Source organism: Primulina eburnea, chromosome 15 (genome assembly GCF_022965805.1).
Source record: "Primulina eburnea isolate SZY01 chromosome 15, ASM2296580v1, whole genome shotgun sequence".
NCBI lineage: Eukaryota > Viridiplantae > Streptophyta > Magnoliopsida > Lamiales > Gesneriaceae > Primulina > Primulina eburnea.
In genome coordinates this window covers 31521144-31537666 of record NC_133115.1, presented here as the reverse complement: position 1 = coordinate 31537666, position 16523 = coordinate 31521144, and the positions used below count along the sequence as shown (strand labels likewise).

Below are 16523 nucleotides of genomic sequence, written 5' to 3'. Positions count from 1 at the left end.
ATCGATAGAGTTAACTCGTCTCATAGATAAATATTCGTGATATCATCTCACAAAAAACCTACTCTTTACTGATATATCATTTATTTAATAGAATCAAATTGGCATGTTTCATTCCTCAGTTCCTCTTGCTTATTTTTATATTTAAAAATAATGCACGTCTAATCAATCAACAAAACAAAAAATTACGATATCCTAAGAATTGAGCTCGTAAAAGAGAATTTTTTAAAAGAAAAAACTTTTTTTTTTTTTTGTGACTTTTGACTCCTTTGTTATTTTTCATTTGTCACTTCATTTTCCTTTTACATTCAAGATCATAATATTTTCATCCCAGGATGTCATTGGAAGCATCCGTTTCCACCATGACACTAAGCCACTCATCAAAAAGAGATTCGCCTTTAAGACCCTCATGAACTGCCAGCAACTCCGCCATGCGAACCATTAAAACACCATGTAATCTAGTGGCACGGGCCGTAAGCAGAACCCCATGAATATCCCGCACAACAATTCCACGCACCGATACAACGACATCCTTGATGAACCACGACATCCACATTAACCTCAACTGTTCCCATGGGCGGAGCCAGCTAAGGCCCAGTGTGGGCACTTGCCTACACTGGGCCTTAGCTAACTATGTATATATATTATAATTTTTAGGAAAAAATTTAAGTATATATATATATATATATATATATATATATATATAATATATATATATATATATTATAAGTTGTAAATCAAAAATTTTAAGTTTTGATATTCTAATATTGTGTAATTTCCCAAATTAACTTAAAGAACAACAAAAATATTTCTTTAATAATTTATAGACTCAAATTTTAGATTTTTACTTGATAGTACTATTCTGATTGACAATATGTAATATTCTATACGATTTTTTCCACATAAGCCCCATACTTCATATGATTTGATTAATAATCATTCCAATTCATATTTACTAATGTCACATTTTTTATATTCCCAACAAAATCCAGAATTTTATGAAATTTAAGATCGTTTTTTTCATTTAATATTATTCGATCATTCAACTGTTTTATTTTTTTGCAATCGAGAATGAATTTATGCATATTTTTCGTTTGTAAAATTTATATTTTCTATCAGATTTTGTTTTGATTGTTGGTTTTGTACGCAATATTTTTTGTCATTTTTATGATGTTTTCCATCAACTAACAGATGTTTCTGGCTTTGTGTAGCTTGTGTTCTAATCTTAGAACACATTTTTTATGGTTTTTGTTTAATCGGTTTTTTTTTTTGCTTTATTAATTATAGTATATTATTGCCTACACTGAATAATAATTCTGACTCCGCCCCTGACTGTTCCATACGTGGGAGTGGGAGTGGGTTTGGGAGGAAGAAAATCCAATCCGCAGCTTCATCTTTTGACCAAGCAAATACACAGCAGGTTGCCAGTCCGAGAGACGAAATCCTTGGCCGACAACACCTTTCTTTCAAAGATGAATTGATTTCTAGAAACCCAAATACTCCAAGAGACCATAAGCAAAGGTTCAAATTCATCTCTAGTACAATCGATAACAATCCATTGCGAAATGAACCTAAATGAATGACACCTCCTTTTGACATTAGGACACAAATTATTTTATTTATATAGAAAACAAAGTAGAAATAAATGATGAAACACGAATATCAAATCAGAAAATACTCTCATCAGAATTGAACAATTTGACAAACCTTTACATTGCTATGATTTAACAAACAACGACACACAATTTCATCCCTCCATCCAAGGTTTCACAATGCAGATGCATCTATAACACTTGGTGAAGAATCGTGAAATTTTTAGACAAGAGACCGTGAACAGATAAAAGGAGGCCACCTAATCACACATTGATTTCACAACAGAATATTAATAATAAAAATAAAAAAACTTAACTCACAGAAGGTCTCTACAAAGGCTTAGCACCGCCATTTTCTTGGACAGAGTTCACGGGTGTGGAAGATCCACTCCTCCTAGATGCACCAGATTGCCCTGTAATTGTCCTGCCCATGAACTTTCCTGCTTTACTCAGACCGCTGCCCACAGCTCCGAGGCCACTCCCTACGATGCCCACACCAGCACCTAAACCAGTTCCCACTAAACCGACACCAGAACCGACTATTGAGGCAGCACCATCGAGGGCATCCATGGTGCTCCCGATTACTCCAGCTTCTTTAAGTTTCTTTCTTTCTTCTATGATCCTCTTCTCTTCTTCAAGGGCAGCCAACTGCTCTTCCTTGTTAAATTCGTGATATAACACCTGAATAATCAGGTCAAAGCTCACTAAGAATATGGATAACAAAATGCTACAACTTCACACCACTAAGAATTATCACATAATCTAAGCAATTTCCAACTTTTCAGGGTGAAACAGAGATAAATCATAATTATAAGCTGAGTACCTGAACTGTAATGGTTCCTCTGTCCTTCTTATCTATAATTTTAAGCATATCAAGTGCTGGTAGCAACCTCAATTCCATTTCTTTAGTTGTATCGGCAACCAGCTCGATCAGAGGTAACTTGGTAACGCCCAGCCGCTTGTCTTGCCCAATGTCTTGATCAAACACCTTTCGTGGAAATAAGGATCCATAAGTACAATAGTTTCACAGGGGAGAGCTCAAAGATGACTCCACATATATACAAAACAGACGGAATATTCTAGAATAACATAAACTCATTTAGCTTGGTATACGATTTTGTAGATATGCCACAGTAGATAAATGAAATACTGTTGAGTTCAAGTCGGAGAAAAATATAGCAGTTTAAAACTTTTGGTTTAGATGTGGTTCATATAACACCATTATCTGATTACGCCACATTTCGTTACAAATTCTTGCGTCCATGTATGGCACATAGATTGATTTGGGTTGCTGATGCAACACAAAGCCATGAGGATGAAAGCAACCAAAGACTACATGACACTTTGATAAGTTCCACTGCATCCATCATTCATTATGATTTAACTTTCAACAAGACCGAGGAGTTCTCCTTGCTAATCCTACACATATAACTGTTGAACATTATTCTTTTTTTAGTACTTATGGGGCTACAGTGTGAGAAGCTCCTTGAGCACGATCAGCGTGAAACATAAAATATTAAAATTATTAAGTGCTTAAAAAAAGGAAAAGAAAAACGTGACGTAACAAAAACCAGACAATAAACAACTTGATGGAGGAGGCATGCTCATTTTAAGGGAAGAGACGTCATTGAGGTATTTCAGAGGTAAGCAACAAAAAAACCTCAAGAATGAGAGACTGAGTCTCCTTGTCTTCTACGATTAACTCAAATGTCTGATTCCACACAGGATTCAGGTTGTTGTCCACAACCTTCGTTTTGACTTTAACCAATGGACGAATGTACACAACAACGTACGGATCAGATTTTCCAATCAACTCCTTATTTTTCAGTTCATTTGCCCTTACGACAATTACAGTAAGCTTTCCCACTGGTTTAAGCTCCAACTCACTGCAATGATATTGTTCAGATTTAGTCAATCCAAATACATAAATTGGATACCAAAAACTATATGCAACACATATGGATGCCTTAATTCCAGATTTTAGTGATATTAAGTTGGCCTATGTGTGTCGGCAGGAAGAGGAATGTTGGTTCACAAAAATAAATAAATAAAACTACGAACTCCATTCGAATGAACTAAAATGAAGCGAAGTCTTTGGCGAAATACTGAAATAATAAAACATAAGAAGGATATTAATGTAAATTTTAGCGTGTATATATATCTTTTCACCTTTTTTCCCTTGAAAACATCCATCAAACTTGCTCAAATTAAGATGATGAATAAAACTAAAATAAGACATCAAACAATTATTAGTTTAACTTTTAAATACTGATTGTAATACAACAGTTAAAAAAAAAAATAACTTGCAACTAAAATACAAATTACATAAATACTTTTAATGTAATGAAGCATCCAAAAATAATATATAAGAGTTATTGACAAAAAATTATACACTTTTCGTAAAAAAAATGTAAAATATTTTAGCTATCAACAGTTTTTCAATTTCATATTTATGAAAGGGGTAGTTAAAATCTATTCATTAATAAAATAGTTAATAAGTTGGATTTGGTGAAACAAAATTACTACAATGATCGAACATGTGAAGTATAAGATTTCACCATAAATAAGCTTTAAGATTTCACTGTTCAACGATAACTAACTTGTACAGAGTGACCAACAAAAATGTATTTAACAATACTAACTTCATAATATAGAGGGATTAACAACAAAATTCTAAATATCACACAAAACAATCTTAACTCGAATAATGGGAAATAAAGAAAAAATATAGCAGCACATTATAACAAGAATATATTTATACCGAAATCATCTTAACAATATGATGCATTCTCTGCTATACTAAAACAATATATTTTTTAATTACTAGGAAACACTTGGATGAATATTTTGCCAGGATTTTACTTCCCGTAATAAGTTTTTTGTTTTTAAGATAAGGTAATAAATAACATTTGGAGGTAAGACGAAAATGAATTTATTCCTTTTAATAAAAAGTTTATATGAGTATTTTGGTCATATAATTAAAAAAATTAAACAATTTTTTGGAATTTGGCCATAAGAATGAGATTGAGTAAATACAAAACATAGAGATGAATTAGAGTTGGAATCATGTGATGCAGGTCAAAGAAAGCAACCTTAAATCTACAGGAATGCCACCAATAGGAACAACAATTCTGTGGGGCCACTGCAGCATATCTGTTACGATGGAATTAACAGTATCCTAACAGAAATACACATTGAATTGTTGGTCAGTCCAAATAAAAAGAATAACAGATGAGGAAAAATATGCAAGCTTACATCTATCATATCAGAAAGCCCAGGAATTGCTGTTAAACTTCCACCAATAGCTTTCAAATTGTAATCGATCCGAGGTTTTGGCTGAGTAACACGAAGAAGCAGAAATGACATTAGAAAAGAAGTAACAAACTATAAAATGTATTGTCAAAGCTGTAATACATTTATTTTCTTTTTTCGTCTCATCCATACATAATTGAAGTCCACGAGAAATGAGTCCAAACCCAAAAATATTTACATCATAAACTTGAAAGCATCATCTTAACAGAGCATACACAGTCCACCTAGAATGACCTTTTATATCTCGTGTTTAATCATTCATGTTGAAAATTCAGTGATTCATAACCTTTGAGGGTCTCACAGATAAAGGGGGAATCGTTCAGAAGGTGTGAGGAGACTCGATAATAAGAAATTGGCTTGAGCATTATATATTTCCATCTAGTAAATATTTTCCATACCCTAGCCCTTCCGCTCAAAAACCTTAAGTTTATTAAAAAGGTAGTTGTACATTAATGATAGGTATTCTGAAGGTGTACCTCTGCAAGCAGAGCAACGACAACTGCGGAGATGCAAGGAATTTCATCTGCAAGTTGGAATATAGCACGAACTATGGTAAAAACTTGAAGATCCTTCAACTGAAATTGACATCGAATAGAAAATTTCAGGTACTAAGTTTAACAAAATAAAACAGCATATGACAAGGAAAAAGTGAATGCAAGTCATAGAATAAAAAAGAATTGCGAAAGCAGCATTTCATAGCAACTATGCCGCTGGGCAGGATAGTCAGTTTGTGCACCAACCTGGATGGGAATGGACGCAACAAGAGCAGCTTCAACAGCTAGAATAATGCTTGGATCACCACCCCACCGAAGGTCAATATCCATTGTGATTTGACCTTCCTTAAGGCTCTGAACACGAACCCCTGCGATAATCATGTAATCATGCAGGTAAAGAGGCAGAAGCACTTGCACATGAAATAATCCATCGTAAAAACAAGTAAGAAACATAAATGGCAAATCCTAAGGAAATAATACTGAAAACCCCAGAAATATTCAATAACCAAAAAAACCTACATTAATTTTCTGCTCCATAATAAGAATGCATTCATATTGTGCAAATTTCAATCCACAAAGAAACTTATACAATTAATCTCTAAGAATTATGCACTTTTCAAACGATTATTATTTGGGAACCCCTTCAGCAGAGCTTTCAGCACAAAATAAAAGATTGTCAGTCACCCTAACATAGATGATAAAACTAGTCGAAACCCTCAGCAGCAAAAAAACGTTCTTTTTAACTCAAAAGAAATCATGATGATCAATTCACGACATCAAGGGATTCAAGCAGGACTGGAACTTTGATACAAGATAATCATCAAAAACACTTGAAACAATTCATCTGATTTAAACCATTGGAGATATTCAACGACATAGGGCATAAGCTAGAGAAATATCCTTGTTATTACCTTCTATTTTTGGTGCCACAGTTCCAAGAGACAGTTTATTGAATTTCAAAGAAGTGATCCCCGTTGGTCGATATTGTTCCAACAATGGCTCAACAGATTCTTTAATAACAGCTTCTGCTGCCTGAGAAAGTAGTCACTCGTGAAAATCAGTAATGCAAATTCATAATGATCTAACACAAGAAAAAACAAAAGTAATCTGCCAAAGAAAAAGAGAAGGCAAATGAAACATTATCATAAAAGATTCCACGTATGAAACTCGAAGAACTGTAGTATTTGTACTCATAAATACATGAAATCTATTGACCCGAAATTGGAGTAAACAATAAACTGTGTCCCATAAAAAGTCAACAAATAACACATACTCTACCAGGAAATCAAAGTTAGCATGCACATCACTGTATCAGAAAGCTATTATCGGTGATCATTCATACAAAAGTAAGACTTCTAATATAATAAACGAGAGAGCTTACATCAGCAACAAATGGCCACAGTTTGCCCAGTTGTTTGTTCAGCCATTTCACCTAACACAGTAAGCAGAGCAAGATAAAATATAACAGATTCCCCATATAAAAGGGGATAAAAACGTTGCATGTTTATGTACACTAATTATCAAGTGAAATTTAGAACTAGAGTGGCAAAAATATAGATGTTAAGCATACTTCAATTATTCATAGCTGTTATTGACTCGAAGCATAGAAGAGTGTATGACCTTAATATACAAAAAAAATCCTATTTCCCATTGTCATTTCGAGAAGACTCCCAATTTATCAAATGCATCATTAGCGACCATGTTTGGTACAAATTCATTTATTGATCATGTCTCCTCAATAAAGGATGCGTTCAATGACAAAAAAATACTGATGATATAAAATTTTGAACAGCATACATGGCATTCGTGGACAGTAAAGAAATATGGTATATAATCAACAGTCCATCACCCCACTTTGAAAGCGCAGCAGATCACAGAAATGCAATTTATTTCTAGCTTCAACAAATAAATTCAATTTTATATTAGCAATGCATTTCACTATACAAGTTCTCCAGTCCTATCCATTTTATCAATCTAACAGATGCTCCAGACAACAAAGCCTTGCTCACGCCACCCCATTCTGAATCTGGAACACATTACTTCCATGTTTCATGACCCATATGTAAGAAGAAAGAAAGACTCTAACTTGCTCAAAAACAGGGAAAGATATCCATTCTGGAAAGTTGTCACCGCAAATTTTCTTCAGATCATCCCTGTCAAGCGAGCTAAGCAATTTAATATCAACTGCCTGTCAACACAAAAAGTCGAACAATTGTCAACCCCATCAGACATTCAATCAAAAGCTTATAACAAATCTAACAATCACCACACCAGAAATACACCAAAAAACTAACAATCTAACCATTAAGTCACAGGAATGGACAACAGCCTATAACAAATGCAGTCAATGGAAAATTAAAAAGTAAAATCCAAATAATCAGAAACTATTCATCTTCAACTCATAAATTCGGAAATAAAGGCATAAAAAGAATGCCACAGAGATCATAGATGAATAAAATCATCACCATTAAACACTAAAAAGCATGTAAATTTCCCAAAGAAATCACTTCAAAAAAAAAAATTTAAAAACAAGAAATGCAAAGAACCTTCGCAATACGCTTGTCGCTACGGTAGCGCATCATGTACTGCCAACCCGCCATCAACACGATCCCGGAGAGGATCCCCATAAACATTCCCGATATTAAACCCATCGAACTCTCACGTTTGCTTCTTCTTCCCCAAAAACCCAATCCTTAAAATCTTCAAAACTCCCCTTAAAAACACAAAAGAAACGGAAGTAGCACGCACTCTCTCGAAAGTTACATAACCCCGCAGTTGAAAAATAATTACCATCACGGAAGGAACCTACTATATAACTTATCAAACATGAAATTTATAAAGATTTCATCCACAAGTTTCGAATTTACCGTCAAATGAACATAGAGCTGTTGGGTGGAACTATAAATGAACGCCTCTGTAACCAAACTCCAAATTTTGGATATTATCGTATTATTATTTACTATCTATGAAATTAAATAACAATTAATTTTTTTTTAAAAAAATAGTTGTACAACAGAATATACGATTTTATTATCCATGTCATCAGGACACATGTCCATACGACAAGGTACTTCGGTATTATAAATTTTAAACAAATAAAATATTAGAATGTTTACTTCGGTACTAACATGTTCGATAGATGTAATAACTTGTAAATCATATAAATAATATTAAACAAACTTTGTGCAATAATAATCTCTCAAAAAATATTGATAGAAAAAATTGAATTCATGATTAATATTTTAACATACATCAATTTTATCAACTCGAAGATTTACGAGCTATTGGTTTGTAATTTAGTTGAAGTTAGGGGATATTTAGCATGTGAACCGACAAATGTCCCATTGTCGACACTCAAATTATATTATATTATATTATATTATATTATATTAAACTCATTAGTTTTGCCTCCTGATATTTATGACTCCGCCGAGCTTACACATTTTAAACGGGCCACTATTGGGCTCATTTAGAGTTGGGCTTTACCGGGCCTGTTTAAACGAGCTTGTAGCCGGATCAAGACCGGTCAGATTGATCAAGTCGTTAATAATAAAATTCTATATATATATATATATATATATATATATATATATATATATATATATATATATATATATATATATATATATATATATATTATGTATATATATGTGTGTGTGTGAGATCTAAAATATGCATCTTGTCACAATATGAAATCTTCTAAACTAAAACTAAATACTTTATTATTAAAAAAAATCGAGTTTGTTTTTAGATGGAATGATTAGAATGGATTTGATTTAAAATCCACGCATCAAATACTACATTGTCTCTATCTATCTGTCTGTCTTAAAATTGAAATGCAAAATTTGAATTAAGTATTACATGTTCATTCTAGAATAAACATGTATTTCGAAATATATATTTTTCCATGAAATATTAATTTCATTTACGTTCTAAATAAACATAGTTCATTCTCTTCACTTTCGTCGAAACTTTTCGAATTTGCTTTCAAGGTTTGACACATTGTTCCCACTTACAAAACTTGCATCGGACCTACCGAATTAAGAAGGGAATTATGTCCCTCTCTTTCCAAAAGTATTAGAGAATTAGATGCACCATCTCATTTCGACGTCAAATCAAATACTTTTCATTGCATGCATCGTCATGTTGCATATATTATTTGTGATTGGGTTCTAACACTGAATGACCCTTCTTTATAATTATATGCTCATTTTATACATATGCTATTCCTATAATAATTAATTATTCAAATAAATATCGGCAAACAGAGTAGCTAGAATTATGGGTAATTAGATTAATACAACAAGGTTTAATTTTATTTATTATCTTGTTAATGCCTTTTTTATTCAAAGAAAGATAATTAATTTGGTATATATAGTAAATGACGAGTAAGTCAATTTGTGGATTGTGTTTTATTTACTCTTACATGTAAACAATATTTATTTTAATAATATTTTATTGTTTTATCCAGTTATGACGTTTATTTTATATGTATACATATGTAAGGTGCATACATAAGGCATTTGAATATATTATAAGTAACATGAGGTCCATAGGTCACGTGTTCATTCTTATTAATTTCAGCCACCTAAATCAAGGATAAAATCGCTCGAACTCGAGACTAACATCAATGATGTTAACGTGATGTTTCATTGGTATAGACTTGGAGATGATCTCCAATCATACAGATAGGTGATCATGTGATGATTATACTAAACAACCATTTCCTAGAATTTCTAAGTGATTGTTTCTTATCAAGTTGATTAGTTTGTGATTTTGGTTGTACATTATTAGTCTTTTGATTCGGGACAACATGAAGACTCTACGTACAAACATTGCACTTTAATTCATTTATCGACTCCATGAGAGTTATCAGGAGGCCAGGTTGGGTATAGTTTTGACATATGTAGAAGCCAATGAATTGTAGTCGGGGATTCATAACTAACCTACATGTGTGGATATAATATGTAATATGATGAGTTAATAGTGCAAGGAATCTCCGGCTAGAATAAGACACGTACATTATGGAAAGGTGTTTTCTTAGTTACACATATGATATCATTATGATTATTCAAATCACATTATGATCGAATTCTTTGGCAACTCTTGATATACTAATGATTACAGATTCAAACGATATGTATGTGTTCAAGAGACCGTAATGTACGCTAACCATAACATACTGGTTCTTGAAGATGCTATCAGTGATACCTATGAGATCATGGGGTGACACTATTATATGCTCTTATCATGATCTGATGGGTGCAATCAGACTTGAGTTCTGATATTCTTAATCAAGAGAGTTGATGAAAATAATATGGTTAATTAGGGTAAACCCAAATAGAGACAAATGATTGTCATGAATCACATGAAGTTGTGAAATCATATCTAGCTCTATTCCTGAATTATTGACGGTCACACAAGTTAATAGTGCAATGAATATTCAACAATTCGTACATCGAGAGTGGCAAATGAATTCGATAATGATGTGATTTATCTTTGAGTAATCATAGTGGCATAATCTGTGCAACTAAGGAAACACTTTTCTATAATGCACATTTCTTACTCTAGCTAGAGATTCATATATATATATCGATACCATCTGATGTGACGAGTTAACGATGCAATGTATCGTTAACTCGTCACATCATATAGTATCGATATATATATATATGTGTGTGTGTGTGTGTGTGTTTAAGAGACCGTACTGTACACTAACCATAACCTACTGGTTTTTGCAAGCACTATCAATGATATCTAGGGGATTATAAGAGAAGTTACTAGACACTCTTATCACGATCTGATGGATGTAATCGGACTTGAGCTAGAGTAAACCCGAATAAGGACAAATGATTGTCATGAATCTCATGAAGTTGTTAATTCACAGTTATTTGTATCCCCAAACTATTGAATTTTGTGTTCCTGTTGAGATAATCAAATTCAAATATTTGAATTTGATTATTAAATTTGGTGGAGATCAAACATATTGATTATGAAGAAGTTTATAGGTCTGTTTCATATTTAGAAGTTGTGGAATTTAGCTTGACTACTAATTTTGTGAAGAAAGTACAATTGCCTAATTTATTGATTGAATTCCAAAATAGGCAGCTACAAAAAATGAGTCCGTTGAAAATTTGATCTTCAAAATTTTTCCTTTTTCATTATAATAAAAAGATTTGTACTTTTGTCACATCGACATTATCTTATCGTCAATCTGGAATTATAATGAAGTCATAATTACTTAATTAATAACTATAGAATATGCTAATTGAATATTAATTAATTATTTTTCACTAATAGGTGAAATTCTCATGGAATATTCTAAAAGAGTTTAGAATTAATTAATAGTTATTTAATTATATCATATATTATCAAAAGTTGAAAATACTATATGAGATCATTACTCTACATGAGTTTTTTGAATAATTGGATTGGAATATTGGAGATTACTAATACAACTCTAACTAGTAGGAGTACAAGTTAAGACAATGAAAACTAGTGGAGATTTTTGACAAGATGAAAACTCGAAGTAAGAGTCTTAGTAGAATTTGAATTTAAGAGTCCTATTAAGATTCTAATTTATAGTTCTAGTAGGATTCTAATTTAATCAATGAAAATTATAAATATGACAGTACATATCATATTAAGATAGTAGATTTTCTCTCTCTCCTCAGAAACACAAAACTCGATTAGCCCTTGTTCTTTGATAACAACACATGGCCGAGCTCCTCCACAAGTACCGCGACAGTTGCCTCCTCCCACGGTGGTTCCGCCAAGTTCCAACAACAAATTCTCAACGCAAAACTTCGTCTAATTTCCTAGTGTGAATTAAACGAAGAATCTAATCTTCGACCGTGGACCTCATTAGAAGATTGAAGAACGATGTGACCTCCAATTGATCGTTTGAAGGGATTTACAAAAAAGATTATTTACGCTCGAAATACATAATAGTTTGATGTCCAGCGTCTTAGATAACAAATCTAAATAATAATAAACATCATATTCATGGATTTGATAATTCATACGATGCACAAGATTATTTTGATCGTCAAAATGAAATTTCTTTGGAAATTTTAAACTTTTGCTGAGTTTTCGGGGCGAGAAAACGATACTCCAACAAAATTATTTACTCAAACTTTGCGGTATAAATTACCAATATAAAGAAGATAGAGATGCCAACATAATTACTAAACAAGTAGATGAAAATAGATTTTTAAGCTTTGGGGACTTGGACACATATAATGGATGACTTTTAAATGAAATATTTGCGCAAAATTGTGCGTGTATACTTATATATTAAAATTGATAATGTAAGTTGGCATATATAAAGTTTTAGTTATCTTATCAGTATTTCACTTGTGCCATGTAGGAAATATTATTTTATATCATTAACATTAAAAATTAGTAAGTATGAGCATTTGATAATTAAAATATAATAGCTAATTAGATTATAGATTATACAATTAGAAAACAAACAAATTATCCTAAAAATATTTGAAAAAATTCCTTAAACAATGTTTGTCGTCGTATTTTTCTAGTTGTTGTCACTATCACATATAAAAAAAAATTGGACCCCTAGGATTCGTAACTCAAGATACATCGACATACAGCTAACAATGACTAGAAAGGAGGTTCTTCGAAAAAAAAAATGTCATACATGAGATAATGATTGACCCTGACTTTTGTTGATTGTCATTGTATATGATACAATCAAAAGATATTGTCTCTGTTGGAATTTAAAAGAAAGTCTTCGATCAGAAGGGCTCAATGAAAATCTTGGAATAAGCAATTTATGGCTCACATTACTTATAGTCAGAATTTGAACTACTAAAACACGATTTCCGAGGCTCGTTACGATCAATCTAGTGTCATTGCATAATTCAAAAGAATTATCAATGTTCCACATCAACAAAACCAGAGTTCCAATCTTCAAATTTAACTCATGATTTGGTACTCCAGAACATCTTATTTCATTTAAGAATTTAGGATATTCACATAATGTGGAATGTCATTTTAGTCCCGTTTTTATCAGAAAATCTTAATTTCATCTAATTAAGTAACATGTCATATGTCAAGATTCCAGTAATTCGGACTTAATGTGCCATAATAGGTGTAGTATTCGCCTCGGATATAATATATGTCTTTCGTACTTGCCATAGTTACATCAGCTTATGAAGTCATGATTCAATAATGACCTTTGTAGGAAGCATATATGCATTTTCCATACGTGAAATCTATATAATATTCCACGATATGCAATTCCAAGTTGCATTCGTTAGTGCTAACTGCTCGTTAAAAACAGTGAGAACATAAACTCCACTATAAATATCGTTAGTGGAACATTTATACGAACACAAAATAATTCTGAAAAAAAAAAGTTTGGTAAAATGAATTGCATTGAAAGCTGGAAGCCTGTGGCTGCAATGGTAGCTGTTGAATTTGCTTTGGCAGTTCTAAACATACTGTTCAAGAAGGCAATGGATGGAGGGATGAACCACGGGATCATAGTCGTTTACAGGCAATCCATATCTACTATTTTTTTGACCCCATTTGCCTATATCTGGGAAAGGTATCGAAGCATTTGGAATTAATTATATTGGCTTTAACAATTTTTCACTAGTAAATTCGGGGAGTCGATTCGAGTGCCAATACTATAAACTCAAGTACTGCATTAATGCAGGAGTAGCTGGAGTAAGCTGAATATTTGGCTGTTGGGTCAGATTTTTTTGTGCGCATTGTTCGGGTGAGTGTAATTTGTGAAGTAAATATTCTTTGAGTACGTTGAGTGTAGTGGCTCGATGTGATTTTCATACATAATATATAGATAAATATGAGATTCTTGTTTATTTCCTAAGTTTAAATTTTTGGAATGTACATGTTGTAGGATGACGTTAACGCAGTACCTGTTCTTGGTTGGGCTTGATTATACCTCGGCAACATTCATGTGTGCTTTCATAAATATGGTGCCAGTGTTTACGTTTGTGCTTGCATTGCCCTTAGGGTAAGTCCATTTAAATCAACTAGAGCAGCAATATTAGATAGTTTGCTAGCTATTACTAATTATAAATATAATAGAGTGTATGTATATATATATTTAGCTGTTGATCAATGTCTGGCGCAGGATGGAGAGTGTGAAAATGAACAGCAAAAGTGGGAAAGCTAAGTTATTCGGCACAGTAACCTGCATCGTTGGAGTCTTGATACTCGCACTCTACAGAGGGATTCCATTAATATACTCGGCGTCGAACGCGGCTAAAAAACGTCAAAAACCAAGAAACTGGGGCGTGGGTTCGGCGTTTCTATGTGCAGGAGGCCTGGCTTGGTCTTCGTGGTTTCTAATCCAGGCCAGGATTGGACAGAATTACTCTCATCGATATTCCAGCACCTCCATCATGTCCTTTTTCAGTGCTGTCCAGTCTGTTGTTTTGTGCTTCTTCACAATCGACAGAAAGAACATTATTTCTGTTTGGATTCTTAGAGGAGAATTGCAGATTCTAAGTGTCGTGTACGCTGTGAGTATTCTTCATTCTTTCATAGAATTGGCTTCCAAGTTGAGCAATATACATATAGAGCCGCGCTTTTCTAGGGTTTTCGGCTTGGTTTCCAATCGCCTAAGTTTACGGTTTTCATTTAGCCATATCAGTAGTCAATGCATGGTCTTAATATATATATATATATATATATTTTTTTTATCTAGGTCTTAATATATTAAGCAGTACTTTTTGTTACAATTTTAGTTATGTTTTATTGGAGTAAGTTATATTTTTCGATATCACGTCATCACTTTAATAAAAAATGACTAAAATAAATCAGAGTTAAGCTCTATCTATGTTATGCTCTATGTATAACGAAGGTTACACACATTGTTGCATCTTATTTTTGAAATTACAAAACTACCTCAATAGGGGTTCTATCAATTAAAGTTCATTTGGGTAGTTTTGTATTTTCCAAACTAAATTGTAACATTCATTGTGCATATAAAATTTCTCATATTAAAAAGCGCAACTATTATATTAAAACCGTAAATTGACCGATAACATGATAAAAAAATAGAAAAATGCAACTTACAGAGCAAAGAAACGTCATTTTCCGTGTTTCCTAATTAATGTTAGTTCCCTCTCCTATTGTAGTTCACTACATTTTTCATATGCCACAGTCAATTGTTCCTCGAATTTGATCATTCTTAACTATACATTTGATTGCAGTAACAGTTTTCTCACATTCATTCTTTGGATTTATATCCACACAGGGAGTAGTGGCTTCGGGCGTATGCTATGTGGTCATGTCATGTTGTGTTAAACAAAAGGGACCTGTTTTTACCTCAGCTTTTACTCCTCTGATTCAAATTTTTGCTGCCATTTTCGATGTTGCGATATTGCATGAAGAAATTTACCTCGGAAGGTAAGCCTTTACGCTTGTGTGTGTGTGTGTGTGTGTGTGTGTGTGTGTGTATTATACCAAAGTTTGTTATATATGTCTACTTTGGACAGCATTGTAGGATCCCTTGTAGTCGTCGTGGGCATGTATGGTCTTCTTTGGGGAAAAAGCAGGGATCAAGAGACTCCGAGTATAGATAAAAACGCAGCAAACCAAGAACCAAGAAATTGAAATCTATACGAATGTAGCCTTCTATGAAAACATTTATTTGGATATGCGGTGTTCAGAAAATTAACCGTATGGTTTTAGATCAGTTTTTGATCCATCACAGTTTGATTTGGTTTTAAAATCATTCAAAGGGAAAAAATTGATTTGGTTTAAGTTTTTGAGTAAAAATAAACCGAATTAAATAGAAGTACGTCTTGTTATTTAAAAAATGAAATACTTTTTAGTATTAAATAAATCGTGGTACTGTTAGCAAATCTTTTTCCCTGCAAGTCGGTAAGCAAGATTACTATAATTTATAGCATCGAGGTAACAAATTAATCCCCTTTTTCTAACGAGTCTTGTACTGAGAGACGACATACAGGACATGTAGTCTGTTTTCTGAGCCATGTATCAATGCAAGATAGATGAAAACTATGCCCTCAGTTTGGCATGATTCTTAGTACTTCCTTTTCTTGATACTCTGCTAAACATATTGTACACCTGCAATTAATTTTTTAAAAATATTTAGTTGAAAGAAGAAACT

At 32.8% G+C, this 16523-nt stretch overlaps 2 protein-coding genes across 3 annotated transcripts; one reads left to right on the top strand and one right to left on the bottom strand.

Annotated features, from left to right (window-relative positions):
* Positions 1-1595: 1595 nt before the first annotated feature.
* On the bottom strand, positions 1596-8316 carry LOC140813858 (calcium-dependent lipid-binding protein-like). The gene is made up of 11 exons (XM_073172638.1): positions 7942-8316; positions 7482-7583; positions 6777-6827; positions 6307-6427; positions 5642-5763; positions 5378-5476; positions 4845-4925; positions 4682-4767; positions 3250-3475; positions 2413-2577; positions 1596-2270 (listed from the first exon to the last, which is right to left on the bottom strand). Exons 1-11 carry the CDS (start codon positions 8044-8046, stop codon positions 1920-1922), a joined length of 1509 nt encoding a protein of 502 aa, XP_073028739.1. The 5' UTR covers positions 8047-8316; the 3' UTR covers positions 1596-1919.
* A 5378-nt stretch (positions 8317-13694) lies between these two features.
* LOC140814538 (WAT1-related protein At3g30340-like) lies at positions 13695-16182 on the top strand. 2 transcript variants are annotated; one of them, XM_073173560.1, is made up of 6 exons: positions 13695-13964; positions 14076-14138; positions 14280-14396; positions 14517-14907; positions 15645-15796; positions 15894-16182. In XM_073173560.1, the coding sequence occupies exons 1-6, from the start codon at positions 13783-13785 to the stop codon at positions 15970-15972; spliced, it is 984 nt and encodes a 327-aa protein (XP_073029661.1). In that variant the 5' UTR covers positions 13695-13782; the 3' UTR covers positions 15973-16182. The 2 variants fall into 2 exon arrangements, with proteins under 2 accessions (XP_073029661.1, XP_073029660.1); XM_073173559.1 differs by having other exon boundaries at positions 15886-16182.
* The last annotated feature ends 341 nt before the right edge of the window (positions 16183-16523 follow it).

What these genes read in the sequence shown, in the direction of transcription:
- LOC140814538 (XM_073173559.1), top strand. Translation starts at nt 13,783, where the DNA reads ATGAATTGCATTGAAAGCTGGAAGCCTGTGGCTGCAATGGTAGCTGTT. An exon ending in TTTGCCTATATCTGGGAAAG is followed by an intron (nt 13,965 to 14,075) that starts GTATCGAAGCAT and finishes GCATTAATGCAG; the next exon opens with GAGTAGCTGGAGTAAGCTGA. An exon ending in TTTTTGTGCGCATTGTTCGG is followed by an intron (nt 14,139 to 14,279) that starts GTGAGTGTAATT and finishes TACATGTTGTAG; the next exon opens with GATGACGTTAACGCAGTACC.
- LOC140813858 (XM_073172638.1), bottom strand. Translation starts at nt 8,046, where the DNA reads ATGGGTTTAATATCGGGAATGTTTATGGGGATCCTCTCCGGGATCGTG. An exon ending in TCGTTGCTCTGCTTGCAGAG is followed by an intron (nt 4,926 to 5,377) that starts GTACACCTTCAG and finishes CGTGTTACTCAG; the next exon opens with CCAAAACCTCGGATCGATTA. An exon ending in GAGGAACCATTACAGTTCAG is followed by an intron (nt 2,271 to 2,412) that starts GTACTCAGCTTA and finishes CTGATTATTCAG; the next exon opens with GTGTTATATCACGAATTTAA.